The sequence below is a fragment of the Ambystoma mexicanum genome, chromosome 6p (assembly GCF_040938575.1).
Source record: "Ambystoma mexicanum isolate Mex_15411 chromosome 6p, UKY_AmexF1_1, whole genome shotgun sequence".
In the NCBI taxonomy this organism is placed as follows: Eukaryota; Metazoa; Chordata; class Amphibia; order Caudata; family Ambystomatidae; genus Ambystoma; species Ambystoma mexicanum.
Genome location: NC_090935.1, coordinates 553,880,042 through 553,902,933, shown reverse-complemented (window position 1 = coordinate 553,902,933; position 22,892 = coordinate 553,880,042). Strand labels below are relative to the sequence as shown.

The 22,892-nt window shown below is 56.0% G+C and overlaps 1 protein-coding gene across 1 annotated transcript in view; it reads right to left on the bottom strand.

Annotated features, from left to right (window-relative positions):
* NLN (neurolysin) overlaps nucleotides 1-22,892 on the bottom strand; it is a 906,503-nt gene that overhangs the window by 424,720 nt on the left and 458,891 nt on the right. Inside the window, exon 5 of the mRNA XM_069627362.1 lies at nucleotides 1,142-1,244. Coding sequence (XP_069483463.1) covers nucleotides 1,142-1,244 — 103 coding nt within the window. The remainder of the gene's footprint in view (nucleotides 1-1,141; nucleotides 1,245-22,892) is intronic.

Genomic DNA, 22,892 nt, shown 5'->3' with positions numbered 1-22,892 from the left:
TGCATATCAATAGCCCAAATTAGCAGTTGTGTGCCGGATAGTGCTTTATATTCCAGAGTCTGTGATCCCTGAACATGCCACAGAAAGTGCAACATGTGGGGTGGTGACTTTCTACCCAGTACTGAGAAACACGCCATTTGCTCACCACCGAGTCCAGTAGAGATTTACCTTACCCGTGACCCAGCGCCCCCAATTGAGGATGAAGTCCACTGTCATTTTTGGAACTGGGCTACTTTGTTGCGATTAGCGCCGAGAAGGTGAAAGACTGAATCGGAAAGAGATTTCCCAAGCATGTGATGCTGGTTCCGATGGGACAAGTTAAGAAGGGAAGCATGCACTAGGATACATGCCTTTGCATCTATAGAATGTTGCATATGACACTGCATAGTAAAGGGGCAACGTTTAAAATAAGGATCAAACCAAATAGAATTTTAAAAACTTTACATAACCAAAAATAAAGCAGTCCTGTTTTTCCATATTAGCTCAAGGAACTACTCAACATGCACTGCTGTTTTAAGTTTTTTTTGTCTTTTCTTTTTTAGTTAAACTTTCAATTTAATTTCTTGGAAAGGATTTCTTTATTTTTGTTTTAAGAAAACTTTAAAAGAGGTGGAAATTAAGTAGTTCCTTGAGCTGATATGGAAAAACAGGGCTGCTGGTGGTTGGATTCCTTAGGCTTTATTTATACGTTGAGGGAGGATCCTGGGCATGAAAGGTTACTTTTGTATGGGACAGAAGGGCGTGGGCTTCCTAAGTTCTTAGGCTGCAGTTTTACATTACACAGATCGGTTTTGCAGCCTCATTTGCTGCAGAAGCAGGGTTCCCAAAACAATGAGTAGGGGGAATAGCGTAGGCCGTACGATTTATAACAATACCAACGTAGTCATTCTCAACCAACCAGATTAAACCACACTATTCAACTACCTTTGGCTCACACCTTTAATAAAAGAAAGTGTTAAAATAAATTAAATACATTCTGGTGCATTCATTCATTCATTCAAGAACTGACTGAACATGTCGGTCCTAAGTATCACTGACTACAGTATTTGATATTGTAAAGCAAAGTTAGGTAAATCTGAAAGAGTACATTATATTATATCAAATATTCTCAATGAAATGATACCTCTTAAAAAATACTTACCAAGTTCATCCTTTGAGAAGGTAAGGAATGTATTTTCATCATTGAGATTTTTGTTAAAGTCTATGCACAGTTCACTAATTTTTTTCTTTATTGATGTAATTTCCTGTACAAAAGTAATGTGAAAGAGAAAAACAGACATGGTGAGAAACTATATGCATACAGATATAAGTATTTCATATTGCTCATTTATTTGAATGTAAACACTTAGGGGCCGATTCATGGAACAAACGTGCGCCGAAAATCTTCGCGCAAGCAGGCGCAAGCAGAAAAAAAAAGGTGCACGCGCACGCGTGCAATTCATGGAAGTCCCTGCGCATGTACACCTCGGGATGTGCGCCAAACCCGTGCATGGCGCACAAGTCACTGCAACATCCCGAAAGGCGTGCGCGACGTGCACAGTGAAAGCGCACAACCTCAGCGCATACACCAGAAAGTGGGCGGGACACGGGGCGTAACGCGCTGAATGGGGAACAATGCGCGAAAATAAGGGCGTAACTGGGGATGTACTGCAGGGAAGCAGACGGAACGCCCACACGCACTCGAACCACACGTATTCATAGAATCGAATAGGGCAAAGCCACGCACAGCCAAAGACACGCACAAGCAGAAACACGTCCGCCGCACAAAGGCAGGCGGTAGAGTCCCAGCGCATCACAAAAGTGGCAACATACAGCAATTGGGCCTGTGCGAGCGGGGTACGTGTATTTCGGGGGCGCGCGGGAAGTTACACACGCGATTGAGCGGGGTACGTGTATTTCGGGGGCGCGCGAGAAGTTACACACGCGATTGAGCGGGGTACGTGTATTTTGGGGGCGCGCGGGAAGTTACACACGCGATTGAGCGGGGTACGTGTATTTCGGGGGCGCGTGGGAAGTTACACACGCGATTGAGCGGGGTATGTGTATTTCTGGGGTGCGCGGGAAGTCACACACGCGATTGAGCGGGGTACGTGTATTTCGGGGGCGCGCGGGAAGTTCCACACGCGATTTCCGCAGGGTATGTGTATTTCAGGGGTGCGCGAGAAGTTCCACACGCGATTTCAGCAGGGTACGTGTATTTCAGGGTACGGGGGACGTTCCACACGCAATTTCAGCATGGTACGTGCATTTCAGGGGTGCGGGGGAATTACCACACACGATTGGGCCCATGCGAGCAGGGTACGCGTATCTCAGGGGTGCGCAGGAAGTGCCACACGTGATTTCAGCAGGCTACGTGTATTACAGGGGTGCGCGGGGAGCACCACACGTGAATTGCACAGGGGCCTACCCTGCACATGTCCTGCAGGCACCCCATCCACCATGGCCATGCCCCCCAGCCAACCCACATGTCAACTTGCACTACTGCCCACCAACGCATGTCCCCCTGCACCCCCAGCCACCAGGGGCACCCTCCACCAGGCCCCCACCCATGTCTCCCACCACCCCCACCCCCCAGCAGTACAGGGGCACCCTCCACCAGGCCCCCACCCATGTCCAACTCATGTTCCCCACCCCCCCACCCCCCAGCACTGTGGGACACCTGCCAGCAGGCCCCCACCCATGTCCAACTCATGTTCCCCACCACCCCCACCCCCCAGCACTGTGGGGCACCTGCCACCAGGCCCCCACCCATGTGCAACTCATGTTCCCCACCACCCCCAACCCCCAGCACTGTGGGGCACCTGCCACCAGGCCCCCACCCATGTCTCCCACCCCACCACCCCCCAGCACTGTGGGGCACCTGCCAGCAGGCCCCCACCCATGTCTCCCACCACCCCCACACCCCCAGTCACCAGGGGCAGCCTCCACCAGGCCCCCACCCATGTCTCCCACCACCCCCACCCCCCAGCAGTGCAGGGGCACCCACCACCAGGCCCCCACCCATGTCTCCCACCACCCCCACCCCCCCAGTCACCAGGGGCAGCCTCCACCAGGCCCACACCCATGTCTCCCACCCCCCCCACCCCCCCCAGTCAGCAGGGGCAGCCTCCACCAGGCCCCCAAAGATGTCTCCCACCCCCCCCCCCACCCCCCAGCACTGTGGGGCACCTGCCACCAGGCCCCCACCCATGTCCAACGCATGTTACCCACCACCCCCACCCCCCAGCAGTGCAGGGGCAGCCACCACCAGGCCCCCACCCATGTCTCCCACCACCCCCACCCCCCCAGTCACCAGGGGCAGCCTCCACCAGGCCCCCACCCATGTCTCCCACCCCCCCACCCCCCAGCACTGTGGGGCACCTGCCACCAGGCCCCCACCCATGTCCAACGCATGTTCCCCACCACCCCCACCCCCCAGCAGTGCAGGGGCAGCCACCACCAGGCCCCCACCCATGTCTCCCAGCACCCCCACCCCCCAGCCACCAGGGGCAGCCTCCACCAGGCCCCCACCCATGTCCAACTCATGTTCCCCACCACCCCCACCCCCAGCACTGTGGGCCACCTGCCACCAGGCCCCCACCCATGTCCAACTCATGTTCCCCACCATCCCCACCCCCCAGCACTGTGGGGCACCTGCCACCAGGCCCCCACCCATGTCCAACGCATGTTCTCCACCACCCCCACCCCCCAGCAGTAGAGGGGCAGCCACCACCAGGCCCCCACCCATGTCTCCCAGCACCCCCACCCCCCAGCCACCAGGGGCAGCCTCCACCAGGCCCCCACCCATGTCTCCCACCCCCCCACACCCCAGCACTGTGGGGCACCTGCCAGCAGGCCCCCACCCATGTGCAACTCATGTTCCCCACCACCCCCACCCCCCAGCACTGTGAGGCACCTGCCACCAGGCCCCCACCCATGTTTCCCAGCACCCCCACCCCCCAGCCACCAGGGGCAGCCTCCACCAGCCTCCCACCCATGTCTCCCACCCCCCCTGCCCCCCAGCACTGTGGGGCACCTGCCAGCAGGCCCCCACCCATGTCTCCCAGCACCCCCACCCCCCAGCCACCAGGGGCAGCCTCCACCAGGCCCCCACCCATGTCTCCACCCACCCCCATCCCCCCCAGTCACCAGCGGCAGCCTCCACCAGGCCCCCACCCATGTCTCCCACCCCCCCCCAGCACTGTGGGGCACCTGCCACCAGGCCCCCACCCATGTCCAACGCATGTTCCCCACCACCCCCACCCCCCAGCAGTGCAGGGGCAGCCACCACCAGGCCCCCACCCATGTCTCCCAGCACCCCCACCCCCCAGCCACCAGGGTCAGCCTCCACCAGGCCCCACCCATGTCCAACCCATGTTCCCCACCACCCCCACCCCCCAGCACTGTGGGGCACCTGCCAGCAGGCCCCCACCCATGTCCAACTCATGTTCCCCACCACCCCCACCCCCCAGCACTGTGGGGCACCTGCCAGCAGGCCCCCACCCATGTCCAACTCATGTTCTCATGTTCCCCACCACCCCCACCCCCCAGCACTGTGGGGCACCTGCCACCAGGCCCCCACCCATGTCCAACGCATGTTCCCCACCACCCCCACCCCCCCGCAGTGCAGGGGCAGCCACCACCAGGCCCCCACCCATGTCTCCCACCACCCCCACCCCCCCAGTCACCAGGGGCAGCCTCCACCAGGCCCCCACCCATGTCGACCACCCCCCCACCCCCCAGCACTGTGGGGCACCTGCCACCAGGCCCCCACCCATGTCCAACGCATGTTCCCCACCACCCCCACCCCCCAGCAGTGCAGGGGCAGCCACCACCAGGCCCCCACCCATGTCTCCCAGCACCCCCACCCCCCAGCCACCAGGGGCAGCCTCCACCAGGCCCCCACCCATGTCCAACTCATGTTCCCCACCACCCCCACCCCCAGCACTGTGGGCCACCTGCCACCAGGCCCCCACCCATGTGCAACTCATGTCTCCCACCACCCCCACCCCCAGCCACCAGGGGTACCCTCCACCAGGCCCCCACCCATGTCTCCCACCCCCCCTCCGCACCCCCCAGCACTGTGGGGCACCTGCCAGCAGGCCCCCACCCATGTCCAACTCATGTTCCCCACTACCCCCACCCCCCAGCACTGTGGGGCACCTGCCAGCAGGCCCCCACCCATGTCCAACTCATGTTCCCCACCACCCCCACCCCCCAGCACTGTGGGGCACCTGCCACCAGGCCCCCACCCATGTCCAACGCATGTTCCCCACCACCCCCACCCCCCAGCACTGTGGGGCACCTGCCAGCAGGCCCCCACCCATGTGCAACTCATGTTCCCCAGCCAACATGTCATCACAATCTAGATCCCTGGTCCCTATGGTCAGCCTCCAAATGCAAAACACCCACCCGAGTATTGCATCCACCCACTCATAATTTGCAATTACATCACAGAACACCAATTGCAAGTTCCGAAACAAACACATTTCCCTCACATACACCCAATGGGTGTCAGTGAATCTCAAAACACATATCATGAAATGCATGAAACCAATGAGATACCACACATTGAAGTTCACCAAAAAAAATATGTATTAAAGGAAACATAAATAGGATAAAAAATGAACAGAAACGTGAATGTACAAAAATGAAAAGAAGCATGTCCGTTAAAAAAAGCAAAACCAAAAATAAAATTCCAAAGTAATGTTGTCCAAAGTCAATGTCCACAAAACAAAATCCAATGGGAAATAAAAAAGAAAGCCATTGCTCCATGGTTAAAAAGTGAAAAAAAAATACAATCCAAATGTGAACTATGTACATGGGAACAAGCCAGGGTCCATTATCCCAACAAAATAAAGGAAACCTATCTAACGACACTAACTAATAAAATAAACTATATACAAAAATGTGGCCAATGTCCGAAAGGTCCAAATAAAATAAAAACAAAAATGAAACCTAACACTACCTACATAACTATGTACAAGGGCAGCGGGCTAGTTTCACGGCTCACTTGTGGATGTCCCGGGCCAGGGCATCATCGAACTCCCCCTCAATGTCCCGGAGGCGGTCCTCCTCCATGGCCCCGAGGGTCCGCAGGGCCGTCGACGTCTCCACCTATAAACCCCTGCGGATTGCCTCGAGGCACTCGGCCCGCCTCAGGGCCCTCCGCATGGAGTTCTCCGCCCTGACCATTGTGAGCCGTGCCTCTTCCGCCCGCTGCCGCTCCGCATCTATGGCATGGCCCAACCGCTGCCACACGGAAGACACTCTCTGTCCTGGCTCCTCCTGCCCTCCGGCCGATGCCTGCCCCTCCGATGTTGAAGGCCCCGAGCCTTCATGGCTCCCACCACGTTGCTGCTGCTGCTGTGCCTCTGCCCGTGCACTGCCTCCTGCTGCCTGCACATCCTCCGCCGGCTGGGGTGCAGTCGTTGATGTGGCCACCCCTGCTGGACGTCCGACTCCCGACTGTGGCAGGGATGCCTCCTCCACCAGCCTGGCCGCACTGTCAGAGGCAGCTCCACAGGGCACCCAGGTGACTGATGGGTGGGAAGATGGCACAGAGGACGACTGGCGCGTAGGGGGTCCAGTTGAGGAGGGGGTCGGTGCAAGCCCCATCAGACGGAGGAATCCGGCCTGGGTGACCTGTCCCAGCAGGCTGACGTGGTCAACGAGCCATTCGAGATGACGTGCAATCTCTTCATGAAAAGACTGCAGGTCACCTCGCATGGCCCGTTGACGCAACGCCACACCAACCAGGACAGGCTCAACCCGGACCTGGATAGCCACGTCCGCAGGCAGAGGAAGGCCAGTTGACGTGAGCTCATCCCCTGCCTGAAAACGGGTCTGGACGTAGGCATCCCTGCTGGTGCAAGATGATGCAGGGACAGGATCAGGGACAGGATTGCACACAGGCACCTACGCGGCGGCCTGTGCTGCCTCCTGTCCCTGGTCCTGCACTGCACCACTAGCACCAGTGGGATCCCCACCTCCAGACCCCGTCTCTGGTGCTTGCACGGCCTCCTCCTCCACCAAACCCCCCACCAACCTGGATGACTCCGTGCCATCTTCCCCTGTTGGGCCCTGTGGGGTCCCAGCTGCCCCTTCTGCTGCCGAGGAGTCCAACTCCAACCTCCGCCTCTTGGACCTCCCCCCGGCAGCTGCGGCCTGGGACGCGGCACCGGACTCCTCACTCCCCGACGAGATGACAACATGGGAGGGGAGCCGGGCCTTGCGTCTCCGGCAAATGGTGGGATCACCGCCGCTGTGCTCCACAGCACCTTCTCCGCCCTCTTCATCAGTTGACGCTGCAGACAGGGAGAAACAAAACACAGGCATCAGGGCACTGTACAATGGACACATACACACATGACAGTTGTATATGAGTGGCATTGGCAAACCTCAGACATGTCATCACAATCCCCAACACACATGTCATTACAACTCGCACACATGAGCCATACCACAGCCATATCGCAACTGCCACCACCATCCATACACATACAACAGCATGAGCAGCCAAAGGTGAGCCAGACATCACATGCAACACAGGAAGTGCACCACACATGTACACACACCACCACACTTGCATGCATGTGTACACCTCTGCCAAGTGTCGCAGTGTTCAGACGGGCATCCATGTCACATCTGCCAATCAGTCTTCCACATACCGCTGTCACATGCATCCATGTTGCTTCACTGTTGCACCCTTGTCAAATACACACACATGCACATGTACACAGTGCTGATACATGCAGCCAAAAACAACATACATGCGTGACATCACGGACATGTCTACTTACATACACATTCATCCAAACATGTGTTCCCACACAACTGCATTTGGCATGCAAGCCTACACACACAAGCACCATCCATGACTCACACATTACAGCCCTCGCATGTGTCAGCCCCACGGCCCTGTACACCCCCACCCATACTCGACCCCATACAAACAGATGTGCAACCTGCACACTACTGAATAATCACCACACGCACTGCTCACAATCAGGATGCATGTACACTCACCGCTCGACTCCAGACGGGTCTGCTTTTCAAGGACCTGGATGTGGAGCGCTGGGGATATGCGTTCCAGGACCCTCATCTGTTCTTCCGACAAGTGGCCCCAGCGCCCCTTGGCATCCGCTGCCTTCAAGAGGCGCCGGGCCTTGTTCAGGATCCTGGACCTGAAGTCCTCCCAGCGCTTCTTGACATGTTGTAAGTCGCGGACTGCCACCCCCTCCGCGTTGATGGCAGTCACGATGTCAGTCCAGATCCGAGTCCGTCCTTCCTTGTCGGCGCGGGAACTTCCGAAGAGGGCATCATACTGCCCCAGGACTTGCTCCACCAGGACACCAACTTCGGTGGCACTGAAGCTGGTGCCCCTCTGCCTCTCTGGCCGGGGGTTGTCAGTGGTCCCAGATGGTGTTTGCCCCGACATGACAACCCCAGAGGCAGGAGTGGGTGGGCAACTGGGTCCTGGGGCTGGGCTGTGGAGCGATGGAATCCCAGTCGGGAGTCTTCGGTTCCAGCAGGGGTGGTCACAGCAACAGCACCCCTGGCTGATGTGCAGGCAGCAAATGGCAAGGCACGTGGGCAGCAGGAAGTCAGGCAGCAGCAGATGGCAGGTGGGAGCGTGCTCGGGGCTCTGGGGGGCAGTAGTTCGGCCTTCTGGGCAGGAGCGTGGTCTTCCGTGTGCTTACGCGTGGCCAGCTTGATACGGAGTGATTTGGCACGTGAAAAATCTGCACGTCAGCGTGTAATTCGAGGAAAGGCCCTTAGCGCGTAAGCGCGTCTGCACGCATACGCATTTTCATTGGACCGAAGGCCCCTAGCGCGTGAGCGCCCCTGTGACGTGACGCGTACAGACGTGCATGGGCATTTTAGCGCGCGTGAAAAACTGCACATCCGCGTGTAATACGAGGAAAGGAACCATGCGCGTAAGCGCGCGTGAAAAACTGCACGTCCGCGTGTAATACGAGGAAAGGGCCCATGCGCGTAAGCGCGCGTGAAAAACTGCACGTCCGCGTGTAATACGAGGAAAGGGCCCATGCGCGTAAGTGACGTGACGCACGCGTGCATTTCCCTCAGCACGGGTTAAAGGTGAGCGGGCCCAGCAGTTTGCTGTACGTGCCTTTCATGGAGACCGACGTGTGTTGTTGCTTCCTGTTGTTTCGCGCGCCATCACAACTTCACAGCTATCAAGGACGTATCTCTTCTTTTGGCGGGGGTATTGGCTACGCGTGTTTTTCTGCATCGCGCTAGTCAGACGGTGAGTCGCACACGCTCTTTTTCCCACTGCGGGTGCCCCTGTGCATCGCACCCATTTTCGATGTCATAGTAGCCTGCGTGTCCCACGCGTACGCGTTATTCGTGTTACTGGGTGCCCCCGCGTACTGCGGGAGGTTGAATCCACGCACGTTGGCTGCAGGGTTGCGTGCACGGTTTTACTGCAGTTTTGGGGTGCCTGAGCGTTGCGTGACCCGTCACCACATCACCGGGGTCACATACAGCCTTGCAGGTGCATGGGGGCTGTTAACATCTTGCTTCCCACCCCCTTCACCCCAATTGCCCAGGTCAATTGTGGTGTACACCTCCCATTGGCACCACTCCATCTGTGCCAGCACTACTACATCTGTGCCATGGTTGGGAGGCCACCAAAGGTGAGGGGCGCCTCAGCTGGGCGTACTCCTCGTGGCGGGCGTGGTCGGGGACGTGGCCGTGGTGACCAGGGAGTAGGGGGACTCCAGGGTGTCCAGGGCAGCCACAGAGGGGGAAGAGGCAGGGGTGCGCCACTTGAGCACAATGTTGTGCCATGTGTCGGTGCAGCCATGCCACCACCCCCTGTGGTTCCGGGGGATGCAGCTCCTGCATCTGGCACTGGCACCCATATGACCCGGCAGTCCGTTCCATCGACTGCCACGGGCCCAAGGGTAGTGGTAGCTGCAGGTGCAGCTGTGGACACCACCACCCAGGCTCAGGGTCTGCCAGCGCAGGCTGCATTGGCATTTGAAGAGCCCTTGGTAGATCTCCAACAGGCCAGGGGGGAAACCATAGGGGCAGGCCGGGCTGCTCAGACCAAGACACGTGTCCCTGGGGCAGTCATGTCATCTGCTGCCCCGAACAGCCGGGTGTTGGCAAGTGCAGGGGCAGATGCACCCAACAGCACCCCGGTTGTGAGTCTGCCAACCAGGACCGTTGTGGTCAAAGACCCTGCCACAGCTGATGTTGCTGCGCAGGGTCCATTAGTGGGCACCCAGCTGCCACTGACACAAGTCAGGCCTTTGGTCATCCCTCCACCTGCCACTCCCTTGGCTCAATCCACCGAACCCACTGGCCATACTGGTCAGGGCGGCATTAGCCAGCCAGGGTCTGCGCCACAGTCCAAGAGGAGGAAGGTTGCACCTGCAGCACAGGCTGGGACCCGACACACAGCCACGACCTCCTGCACGTCGAGGAAGAAGCCTTTCTGTAAGCAGGAACTGGACTTCCTCGTGGACTATGTGCGGGGCCACAGCCGTGACATGCTAGTGGGTGCCAATAGTCAGACTACGGCTGCCCAACGTGACACCCACTGGAAGCATGTTGCGGAACATGTCAGTTCATTCGGCCATGAGGTGCGCACGGCGCAGGAGTGCAAAAAGCGTTGGAATGACATCAAGCGCAGCACTAAGGCCAAGCGTGCCTCAAATTACAACTTGACTCTGGTGACTGGCGGTGGGCCTGCACCAGAGGAGGAAGAACTCACTCCGCATGAGGCTCTCGTTGCGGAGTTCATACCACCTGAATTGGTCGAAGGAGTGGGAGAGAAGCTGGTCTTTGATGCCCAGTCCAGTGAGTGTTGATGCGTGTTTGTTGAGGACGTGTGTGTTGCACTTGTGGGATGTGTTGTGCATGATTGCTGCTACATGTGACGTGTACACGGTTCTGATGTGTAAGTAATGCAATGCTACCGTCATGCATGTCTCCTCTGCCTGCATGCGGGACTCCATGTAGGCATGCTCCCTTGCCCCTCCTCCGCCACTCTGCACCCCAGTTCCACCTTTGCACTGGTCTGCTTCAATCTTGCCAATGTGTACTTTCTTGTTCATGTGTCCTGCGTAGATGCTAACTTCCAGCGTAGAATCTGCCAGACATATGCCGTGTGGTACAGCCTTAGTACTCGATGCAGGGTATCTCACTTGTGCTGTGCATGGGTCAGATGTCCCGCAGGGACATGAGTGCCCATTCATGCTCCATGTGCATTGCACGCATGCCCCTATGTGTCCTTGACTGGATGATCACTGTAATATAAGTCCTTGGTTACATACATTGCGTGCCATCTCATCAGCTTTCCCATGTCAACTGTGGCTCAGTCCTGCGTTGCACACATGTTTACGCTCTGACAATCTGTGTGGCTCACAGGCCTCAGCCTGTTCAATGGCCAATGACTCTGTCCAACTCTTGTTGTGTCTACTTCACACGTGGGCGGCCTCCGGTGTTTCCATCATGTGTCCTGCCCACTGTCCCAGCATCATTTGCAGTGTTGTAATTTGAATCACATTAAGCTGTTGATGCCAGTCAACACTGCCTGTCAATACACAGGTGTATGGTCAGCCTTTTGATACCATGCTAGGCATCCCTGCTTTGGTACTGGGGTGGAGGGGTGCTTGGCTTCTAGACATGGTACACATTGAATGCACAATGCACGTGATGTCTGAATTTGACATTGCACTGCCTTCACATTTCCTGGCACACACCATGTAGTGCTTGTACATGTAGGTAGTGAGTGGCGTACACATTTTCTGCACTGCATAGACCCACTTCCATGGAAACTGCCACCTTTCAACAGGTCTGATCACAGAAGCTATTCAAAGTATACCCAGCATGCATGCCAGGTCATATGTTGTATGTCACATGTCTCCCGGATGCCTTTGCTGTCGGTGTGTGTGTGTGTCGTGTGCTTCTGACATGTGTATTGACCTTTTTCTCTCTATTTGTCAGGTGATGACGCAATGGAGGCGGAGGATGGTGTTGTCATGCCAGACACAGGGTTGGTAACACCACATCAACCCAGCACTAGTGGGGGTCGTGGGGTGGTAGGCCACGAAAACCCCCAAGTGCTGCAGTCCATCTTGTCTCTGGCTGCCTATGAGTCCAGCCTTGATGACGACTCTGACGTCCATGTTGAGTTGGATGAGCATCAAGTCCATGTGTCAGGGGTGAGTGATTCTGATGTGGACAATCCTCTGTCTGCGACACCTGCACTGAGGGATCAGACAGTCTTGGTTCCTCCGCCCGTGGTGGATCGGGGCGCAGGGTCACCCTCCACACCAGTCACTGATGTGCCTGGGACATCACGTCGACGGGGGTATGTAGCCGTGCAGCCGCAGGCGGTGCCAACACAGCGAGGACCTCCGGTCCTTGGGTCCCGCAGGGGTCAAGCCCGGCAACGCGGTCGCAGCGCGCAACCGCTGTATACTGAGAGGGAGCAAGACATGACTGCCAATTCCGAACGGCAGGGGGCAGCAATGGAGAACATCGCTGAGAGCATGGAGCGTGTGGCCCGATCTGTGCTCCCCACTGCTAGGCAGGTGCTTCTCCAGCAGCAGGCGGCACGGTCCACGGCCCGCTCGCTCAGGCTGGGCATGGCGGCCTCAGACAGGGCACACCAGGCTGAAATGTCGTCTCTGCGTCAAGCAATTGCTGCTCACGCAGAGGCGCACATGGATGCCCTGAGGGAGGAGTATGCTTCCCTCAGATCCACTCTGGGTGTCCTTATGATGTCCCAGAGGCAGCAGGCAGAGGAGAGGTTTGCACAGCTTGAGCGTACCATCTCGGCTGAGCTACAGGCTTGCCGGGAGGTGCAGCGGTTGTCCAGCCAGGCCTTGCAGGAGGAACTCTGTGTTACACGTGCTACCTTGCAAGAGGAAGCACGTGTATCACGTGAGGTTCTGCATGCAGACCTACGTCACATCGCCACACAGAACCAGGCTCACCCGTCCGGCAGACTTGCTGCTGACGAGGGGCAAGCTGCGGCTAGGCGTGGCCAGGCTACTGTGCCACGTCCTCCTTTCCAGGATGAGCCAGACTCGGATGACCATCTATCTCCCACATAGCTCGTGCTGTGCAGGCGTTGAGCCCATGGAGGATTTTTTTTTGGCTCAGCATCATCGCATGTGGATGTTGAGCAGCACCCTGTACCTCCCCCCTCCTGGGTGCCTCCCCTCCCCCCCCGGGTCGTATGTGGCCATTTTTGATTTTTCTTTTAGTTTAGTTAGGTAAGTTTCTGTTTGATAGTTAGTTTAAATAGATAATGTAGGTTTTCCATAGTTAGTGTAATTAGTTAATAGTTGATTTAGTTTAAAATTGCTAGTCTATTGTGCTTTCATGTGACGGTGCGGTGCTTTGTGGCTTTTGAAGGCATCCACTGTCTGTTCCAGCTGGGCCCTTCATGGTTGTCTTGTGTATGTGTTTGCTGCTTGGGGTCCTTTACTCACATATGCCACTCCTGCCTCCCTTATCCATGGGCTTGCAAGGATGGTTCGGTGTTACAGCATTTTACACAAGGGCATTGGACTGTCATATCTGTGGCATGTCTGGTGCTGTGTGACTTGTGTTGACACCCCTAGTGGGGATGATTTAGGTGTCAATGTCCACTGTTCAGCTTTTGCTAGATGGGGTGTGTCATGATTAATGTGGACATTGGTTGATATGCATTGTGTAGTATGTTTCATATCTTTCCTGTACATGTGCTTGTTGCAATTCATGCTGTAGAGAGTGTTCCACACTTTGGAGGTGAAAGACGGACTGATGGTGTGATTTGTGATGTGACTCTCTGACATGGTCAAGTAATGAGATGCCTGATGAGACACACACAGATGACTTTGAAGCATTAATCATGTGTTTCATGCCCTTTCTGCAGGGGGATGAGCCTCCAGAGCACCTTTGCCAGCAGACATGGCCCATTGGACGACGGAATTCTGGACCCGTTTGTTGGTGCCCACATGCACATGTGTGCACAAGCAGAGGCACAGTGATTGCAGACCCATATCCTAGAACTGCTGACATGTTCCAAGGAACTCCAGGCAAGGTGAGCATCACAGGGGGGCCACGACACAGCAAAGCTTGCACCAGGCGAGTTGCACATGCAGGCTTAGTCACAGCACTGAGGGTGAGCTTAGACGAATATTGGTGTTGAATCACACAATGCAACTCAGATGTGTTTGTGGACTGATGGCTGTTGATAGTAGGGTTGTCTGGGACACATGCAGGGGCAGTGGCACATACCCTCCGGTACACCAAGGTCCATTGAGGCACTTGTATCAACCATGTAGCCTTCCGAGACATGGAAAGGGGCAGCTCACAGGGACATACAGCAAGGGACACACTCGGGTGCAGTGCATGTCTTTTCCACGTACTTCATGATAAATGCACTGCCAACTTTGTTCCGGTCATGGTGGTACGCAACTTGCTCTGTAGTCATGGCTTGCTACATGGGTCTGTCTGCTTACCCAGGGAACATTACATGTTGTGTGAATTGTGACACATTGGTGTTCCATTTGCCACGCACCCACCAGCGGCTGCCTTAATGCATTGACTGTGTATGACCCGTCACATGGGTGATGTTATATATGGGTATGAAGCATCAACCACAGATTGTCTGTTTGTAGAGTAGTTTGTTGCTATGGGGCATGTTTGGTGTTGTGTTTTTGTGTAATTGGCACGCACAGGTTGTTGACTGTGGCTCTCTTTGCAGCATTGCAGTGCTCCTGTAACCGGACCTGAGAGTGCGCAGGCAGGAGGCCAGGACTCAAAACCAGAGCTAAGTGTCTTGTTGTTTTTCTTACGAACTGCTCTGCATAGGCTTGCTGGGGAGAGTACTGATGCATGGATGTCTGTGTGGTTCAATTTGGTATGTTTTTTTTCTCCCTAATCACCCGTGATCCTATGCAATTTTGAAACCTGTACCCTCTACCCGGTGTTCCTGCTTCCCGTGCCTATCCAAGCAACGTTCCCTGACCCTCTTTCCCCACTGGGGTTGCGGATGCCTGTGTAAGCCCTGAGCTTGCAGGCGCCAAAACCCTAGAGGGGGTGGTTGGTTCGTACCACTCCTAAGCCTGGACTACAGAAGGCCATGACAATGATGTCCAAGTTTGTTTGGATTGTGTATGTGTTCATGCAGGTTGTACATTTTCGTGCATTCCCTAGTTTCATGTGTCATTCCTCCTCCCCTCTCCTGCCACTCATTCCAGTCATCCAATGTGTCAACACCTGTCCCGACTGCATATCCCTGAACCTCATTCCTCACCAGGGTCTCAGGGGCCTGTGTGAGTTTGACCTTGCAGGCATCCGGGACATGGTGGGGGTGGTTGTTTTGTGACACTCCCGCGCCTGTACAGGGGACCTGTGACAGTACATATCCATTCATGGTGCATCATCCTATGTCATGTACCACACATGTCTCACATCCTGTCGTGACATTGTTTTGCTGTGCTACCTTGGTTGTTGCATCATTGTGGTAGTACTTGGCCTTTGTGAGGTACTGCTACATCAAGTCATCTACTGGAGGGTGTTCGGGTTCGTTTTTATGCCTTGTATTTTGTGATTTTGGAAATGAGTGTGGATTCCGAGGGTTCAGGCATCTTTTACACACAAGGTGGGAGATGGTGACGAAGGGTAAGGGTGATCCTGTGGCCAGGTGGAATTGAGGTTTGGAGGCTCCATGACCCAGGTGCAGTTGTTCAGTGGGTCATGGTCATTTGTGAGGGAGGGGGGGTTGTTGTTGATAGTTGCCTTGCCCTGCAGTGTGATGGGAACTCCGACATAGTAATGGTGGTATCCTATGTACATGTTGTGTTCTGCTGATCAATGCCTGTTCATGTGTTGTGTTTTCCTTTCAGGTGCGAGGGGATAGTTGTGGTTTGACATGCTGGGGTGTACACATGGTGGATGTTCACATGTGATGTGTAGGGAACACTGATGGTCACTTGAGTGCACATGCATATGTGGAGTGCATGTCCTTGCAGAACCACACACTTGCACTCTGATGCACTACATGTACTCCCACCCTTGCATATCCACGTGTACACTGCTTGCCTTCTGGTGCCCACTGTGTCCCGGCAGCACATGTTCCGTGACCGATCATGGATCCAGTACATGCCTAATTTGATGTTTGACGTGGTCTGTCACTTAGATGTGATGCTCAGGGTGTGCATCACACACAATGGCTGTTCACTGTGCTGTGCGCTGAGCAGTGTGATGCAGGAGTAGGACACTGCACACATGAGCTGCAGTGTTGATTTTGCAATGCATAATGTGCATGTAGACAGGCATTCATTGTGATGTTATGTCTACGACTGTTGTAATGCATTTGGAAATGACTTATTTTGGGTGGGAGATTTTGTTTATCTGTCATTTCATCTGATTCCAGGTCAGGCAGCAGTGTCTGATGCCATTGTACATTTAGGACATGGCAATGTGTACCTTATCGTTACGGCATTGGTGTATGGGTATTGCTTGCCATGTCATGTTGATGTTTGGGAGGGTTTGAGTGACATGACAGTGATGGCCATGGCCTGTTTTGCAGGTGTGTGTGATGCACACCTTGCATGTCCGGGTCATCCGCTTCTCAGAGCAACTAGCTGGGGGTAGATTTCTCTCCGCAGCAGGGCCCTCCCCCTGGAACAGACTTCCGGCCTGACTTGAACTTGAGGGGTACCATCTCCAGTTCTGGAAGCACCTCAAGACCTCCCTCTTTGCTTCTGCGTACTGTCTGCCTCTCCCTTGCAGAATTATCCACTGGAACTGCACAGGAGCTGCAACTGGGCCACTCTCACTGACCTCGGTCCCTGGCCCAGCCACTCTCCACTTGCACTGCCTCCCTGGCAACCCATGCACTGCAGTACTGTCTCTCTATCCCTACAGCCCTCCCTTCCCAGCAGTTGTCTGCACTTACCTTTGTAGTTGCCACCAGGCGACCTATGTATTATTTTTTTGGGCTACTTCCCCTGTACTGGACTCCCCCCCCACCCTTCCCCTTGCACTTTTCCCATTCCCCCTACCCCTGCACTTGCACGATCTCAATGACACCTGGCCTAGTAGTACCGTTCTCTGTGTTCCCTTGTTCCCCCCTCCCTGCCTCATTGCGCCTTGGAATACTTGTGTATGGCCCATATCATGTCATATGTCATATGTGTGCCTTTTGGTCACACAGGATAGCTTGTGTTTAAGTAGCTAGGGATGCAGACAATGTGGCACTTCCATGGCAACTATCTCAGGGTGGTAGGGTTGTGAAGTTGACTGTCTCTTTGTCATCATCGATTGTCACCTGGTATGTGCCAGGCCTGTGTGCACTCCGCAGGGGTGGGAGTTTAGGTGAAAAATGTGGCCACAAGCTGGGTCCGGGCTTCCTCGCCACGTGCCCTGTCCCCTCCCATGGGCAGCGCCTGTGCCTGTGGTTGGGGATGTGGGGGCACCACCATGTCCACCGGGACGCCCTGCCGTGTTGCAACATTGTGCAGGACACATGCTGCCACAATGATCCTGCACACTACTGGTGGTGCATAGAGTAGTTGCCCACCAGAGCGGTCAAGGGAGCGGAAACGTGACTTGAGCACTCCGAATGTGCGCTCCACTATGCCCCTGGTTGCAATATGGGCGGCGTTGTATCTTACCTGGAGTGGTGTGGTGGGGTTCCGGATTGGCGTCATCATGTGGTTGCTCAGAGGGTAGGCACTGTCCCCTGGGGAGGTGATAATAGTTGAGATTATTAGGGTTTGGATATTTGTCTGTGTGTGACTTGCATGCATGTGCAAGGGCATTTGTACTGACCTAGGAGCCATGTGTCGCCATGCTGCCCAGCTTCCAGGGCCCGGCTCAGGGCGGACATTCTGTATATGAAACTGTCATGGGTGGAGCCAGGGTAGTTTGCATAGACAGAGGTGATGATTCACTTTGCATCACATACCACCTGTACATTGATGGAATGCCAGTGCTTGCTGTTTCGGTAGATGTGCTCAATGGCCCTAGGTGGACGTAGAGCCACATGGGCGCAATCTATGGCACCGAGCACTTTGGGGAAGTGTGCCACCCTGAAAAAATCCAGGACAACGGCCTGCCTTTCTGCGAGTGTTCTGGGCATGTATATGTGCCTGCGGACTGAGGGGCGGGCTGTCATGATTGCCAGTACCTGGTGTAGGCAGCGTGACTGCGTGGCCTGTGAGACCCCCCCCACTATGGCAGTGGTCCGCTGAAATGACCCAGTGGCCAAAAAAGCAGGACATTGAGCAGCTTCTCCAAGGGGCTCAATGCTTGGGAGCAAAGGGTGGGGGATGTGAGGTCATCTTCCCACTCCCTGACCAGGTCTAGGATGATATGGGGTGGAAACCTATACCTGCCATAGACCTGGTCGTCAGGCATCCCAAAAAGGCTTGTCCGTGGTGCGAAAATGCGTGCCCTGGCTATTCTCCTCCTCCTGCGGTGTCCCACGATCAGTGCAGCGACAAATGGGGCATTCATCGTAGCTGTATATACGCGTTTGTTGTTTGCGCGCACTTTTATGCTGTGCGCGGGGACGGCTCCGCCTGCCTTCGTGTGGGCGGACGCCTTGACGCCTGTGCACGTCTTTTGCCGTGCGCGGGTTTCCCGTATTCGGATACGGTCCGAGTGTCATCGCGTGTGTTCGGAGGGGAGTGAGCGTACACGTAACTGGCCTGGGTACGTGTGTTTCGGGGTGCGCAGGAAGTTCCACACACGATTAGCCTGGGTACGTATGTTCCGGGGTGCCGGGAACTTTCACACGCGATTGGTGGAAATCCACGTGTGTTCTGTCATCACGTGCAATGAGGGAAACACCTGCGCGCGTCACGTCACAGATGCGCTCACGCGCTAGGGGCCTTTGGTCCAATGAAAATGCGTATGCGTGCAGACGCGCTTACGCGCTAAGGGCCTTTCCTCGAAATTACACGCTGACGTGCAGATTTTTCACGTGCCAAATCACTCCGTATCAAGCTGGCCACGCGTAAGCACACGGAAGACCACGCTCCTGCCCAGAAGGCCGAACTACTGCCCCCCAGAGCCCCGAGCACGCTCCCACCTGCCATCTGCTGCTGCCTGACTGCCTGCTGCCCACGTGCCTTGCCATTTGCTGCCTGCACATCAGCCAGGGGTGCTGTTGCTGTGACCACCCCTGCTGGAACCGAAGACTCCCGACTGGGATTCCATCGCTCCACAGCCCAGCCCCAGGACCCAGTTGCCCACCCACTCCTGCCTCTGGGGTTGTCATGTCGGGGCACACAACATCTGGGACCACTGACAACCCCCGGCCAGAGAGGCAGAGGGGCACCAGCTTCAGTGCCACCGAAGTTGGTGTCCTGGTGGAGCAAGTCCTGGGGCAGTATGATGCCCTCTTCGGAAGTTCCCGCGCCGACAAGGAAGGACGGACTCGGATCTGGACTGACATCGTGACTGCCATCAACGCGGGGGCAGTCCGCGACTTACAACATGTCAAGAAGCGCTGGGAGGACTTCAGGTCCAGGACCCTGAACAAGGCCCGGCGCCTCTTGAAGGCAGCGGCTGCCAAGGAGCGCTGGAGCCACTTGTCGGAAGAACAGATGAGGGTCCTGGATCGCTTATCCCCAGCGCTCCACGTCCAGGTCCTTGAGAAGCAGACCCGTCTGGAGTGGAGCGGTGAGTGTACATGCATCCTGATTGTGAGCAGTGCGTGTGGTGATTATTCAGTAGTGTGCAGGTTGCACATCTGTTTGTATGGGGTCGAGTATGGGTGGGGGTGTACAGGGCCGTGGGGCTGACACATGCGAGGGCTGTAATGTGTGAGTCATGGATGGTGCTTCTGTGTGTAGGCTTGCATGCCAAATGCAGTTGTGTGGGCACACATGTTTGGATGAATGTGTATGTAAGTAGACATGTCCGTGATGTCACGCATGTATCTTGTTTTTGGCTGCATGTATCAGCACTGTGTACATGTGCATGTGTGTGTATTTGACAAGGGTGCAACAGTGACGCAACATGGATGCATGTGACAGCGGTATGTGGTAGCCTGATTGGCAGATGTGACATGGATGCCCGTCTGAACACTGCGACACTTGGCAGAGGTGTACACATGCATGCAAGTGTGGTGGTGTGTGTACATGTGTGGTGCACTTCCTGTGTTGCATGTGATGCCTGGCTCACCTTTGGCTGCTCATGCTGTTGTATGTGTATGGATGGTGGTGGCAGTTGCGATATGGCTGTGGTATGGCTCATGTGTGCGAGTTGTAATGACATGTGTGTTGGGGATTGTGATGACATGTCTGAGGTTTGCCAATGCCACTCATGTACAACTGTCATGTGTGTATGTGTCCATTGTACAGTGCCCTGATGCCTGTGTTTTGTTTCTCCCTGTCTGCAGCGTCAACTGATGAAGAGGGCGGAGAAGGTGCTGTGAAGCACAGCGGCGGGGATCCCACCGCCAGCCGGAGACGCAAGGCCCGGCTCCCCTCCCATGTTGTCATCTCGTCGGGGAGTGAAGAGTCCGGTGCCGCGTCCCAGGCCGCAGCTGCCGGGGGGAGGTCCAAGAGGCGGAGTTTGGAGTTGGACTCCTCGGCAGCAGAAGGGGCAGCTGGGACCCCACAGGGCCCAACAGGGGAAGATGGCACGGAGTCATCCAGGTTGGTGGGGGTTTGGTGGAGGAGGAGGCCGTGCAAGCACCGGAGACGGGGTCTGGAGGTGGGGATCCCACTGGTGCTAGTGGTGCAGTGCAGGACCAGGGACAGGAGGCAGCACAGGTCGCCGCGGAGGTGCCTGTGTGCAATCCTGTCCCTGATCCTGTCCCTGCATCATCTTGCACCAGCAGGGATGCCTACGTCCAGACCCGTTTTCAGGCAGGGGATGAGCTCACGTCAACTGGCCTTCCTCTGCCTGCGGACGTGGCTATCCAGGTCCGGGTTGAGCTTGTCCTGGCTGGTGTGGCGTTGCGTCAACGGGCCATGCGAGGTGACCTGCAGTCTTTTCATGAAGAGACTGCACGTCATCTCGAATGGCTCGTTGACCACGTCAGCCTGCTGGGACAGGTCACCCAGGCCGGATTCCTCCGTCTGATGGGGCTTGCTCCGACCCCCTCCTCAACTGGACCCACTACTCGCCAGTCGTCCTCTGTGCCATCTTCCCACCCATCAGTCACCTGGGTGCCCTGTGGAGCTGCCTCTGACGGTGCGGCCAGGCTGGTGGAGGAGGCATCCCTGCCACAGTCGGGAGTCGGACGTCCAGCAGGGGTGGCTACATCAACAACTGCACCCCAGCCGGCGGAGGATGTGCAGGCAGCAGGAGGCAGTGCACGGGCAGAGGCACAGCAGCAGTAGCAACGTGGTGGGAGCCATGAAGGCTCGGGACCTTCAACATCGGAGGGGCAGGCATCGGCCGGAGGGCAGGAGGACCCAGGACAGAGAGTGTCTTCCGTGTGGCAGCGGTTGGGCCACGCCATAGATGCGGAGCGGCAGCGGGCGGAAGAGGCACGGCTCACAATGGTCAGGGCGGAGAACTCCATGCGGAGGGCCCTGAGGCGGGCCGAGTGCCTCGAGGCAATCCGCAGGGGTTTGGAGGTGGAGACGTCGATGGCCCTGCGGACCCTCGGGGCCATGGAGGAGGACCTCCTCCGGGACATTGAGGAGGAGTTCGATGATGCCCTGGCCCGGGACATCCACAAGTGAGCCGTGAGACTAGACCGCTGCCCTTGTACATAGTTATGTAGGTAGTGTTAGATTTAATTTTTGTTTTTATTTTATTTGGACCTTTCGGACATTGGCCACATTTTTGTATATAGTTTATTTTATTAGTTAGTGTAGTTAGATAGGTCTCCTTTATTTTGTTGGGATGATGGACCCTGGCTTGTTCCCATGTACATAGTTCACAGTTGGATTGTATTATTTTTTTCACTTTTTAACCATGGAGCAATGGCTTTCTTTTTTGTTTCCCATTTTGTTTTGTGGACATTGACTTTGGACAACATTACTTTGGAATTTTATTTTTGGTTTTGCTTTTTTTAACGGACATGCTTCTTTTCATTTTTGTACATTCACGTTTCTGTTTCTTCATTTTTTATTCTATTTATGTTTCCTTTAATACATATTTTTTTTTGGTGAACTTCAATGTGTGGTATCTCATTGATTTCATGCATTTCATGATATGTGTTTTGAGATTCACTGACACCCATTGGGTGTATGTGAGGGAAATGTGTTTGTTTCGGAACTTGCAATTGGTGTTCTGTGATGTAATTGCAAATTATGAGTGGGTGGATGCAATACTCGGGTGGGTGTTTTGCATTTGGAGGCTGACCATAGGGACCAGGGATCTAGATTGTGATGACATGTTGGCTGGGGAACACGAGTTGAACATGGGTGGGGGCCTGCTGGCAGGTGCCCCACAGTGCTGGGGGGTGGGGAACATGAGTTGGACATGGGTGGGGGCCTGCTGGCAGGTGCCCCACAGTGCTGGGGGGTGGGGGTGCTGGGAGACATGGGTGGGGGCCTGGTGGAGGCTGCCCCTGGTGGCTGGGGCGTGGGGGTGGTGGGAGACATGGGTGGGGGCCTGGTGGTGGGTGCCCCTGGTGACTGGGGGTGCTGGGGGTGCTGGGTGACATGGGTGGTGGCCTGGTGGTGGGTGCCCCTGCACTGCTGGGGGGTGGGAGACATGGGTGGGGGCCTGGTGGCAGGTGCCCCACAGTGCTGGGGGGTGGGGGTGCTGGGAGACATGGGTGGGGGCCTGGTGGAGGCTGCCCCTGGTGACTGGGGGGGTGGGGGTGGTGGGAGACATGGGTGGGGGCCTGGTCGCAGGTGCCCCACAGTGCTGGGGGGTGGGGGTGGTGGGGAACATGAGTTGGACATGGGTGGGGGCCTGCTGGCAGGTGCCCCACAGTGCTGGGGGGTGGGGGTGGTGGG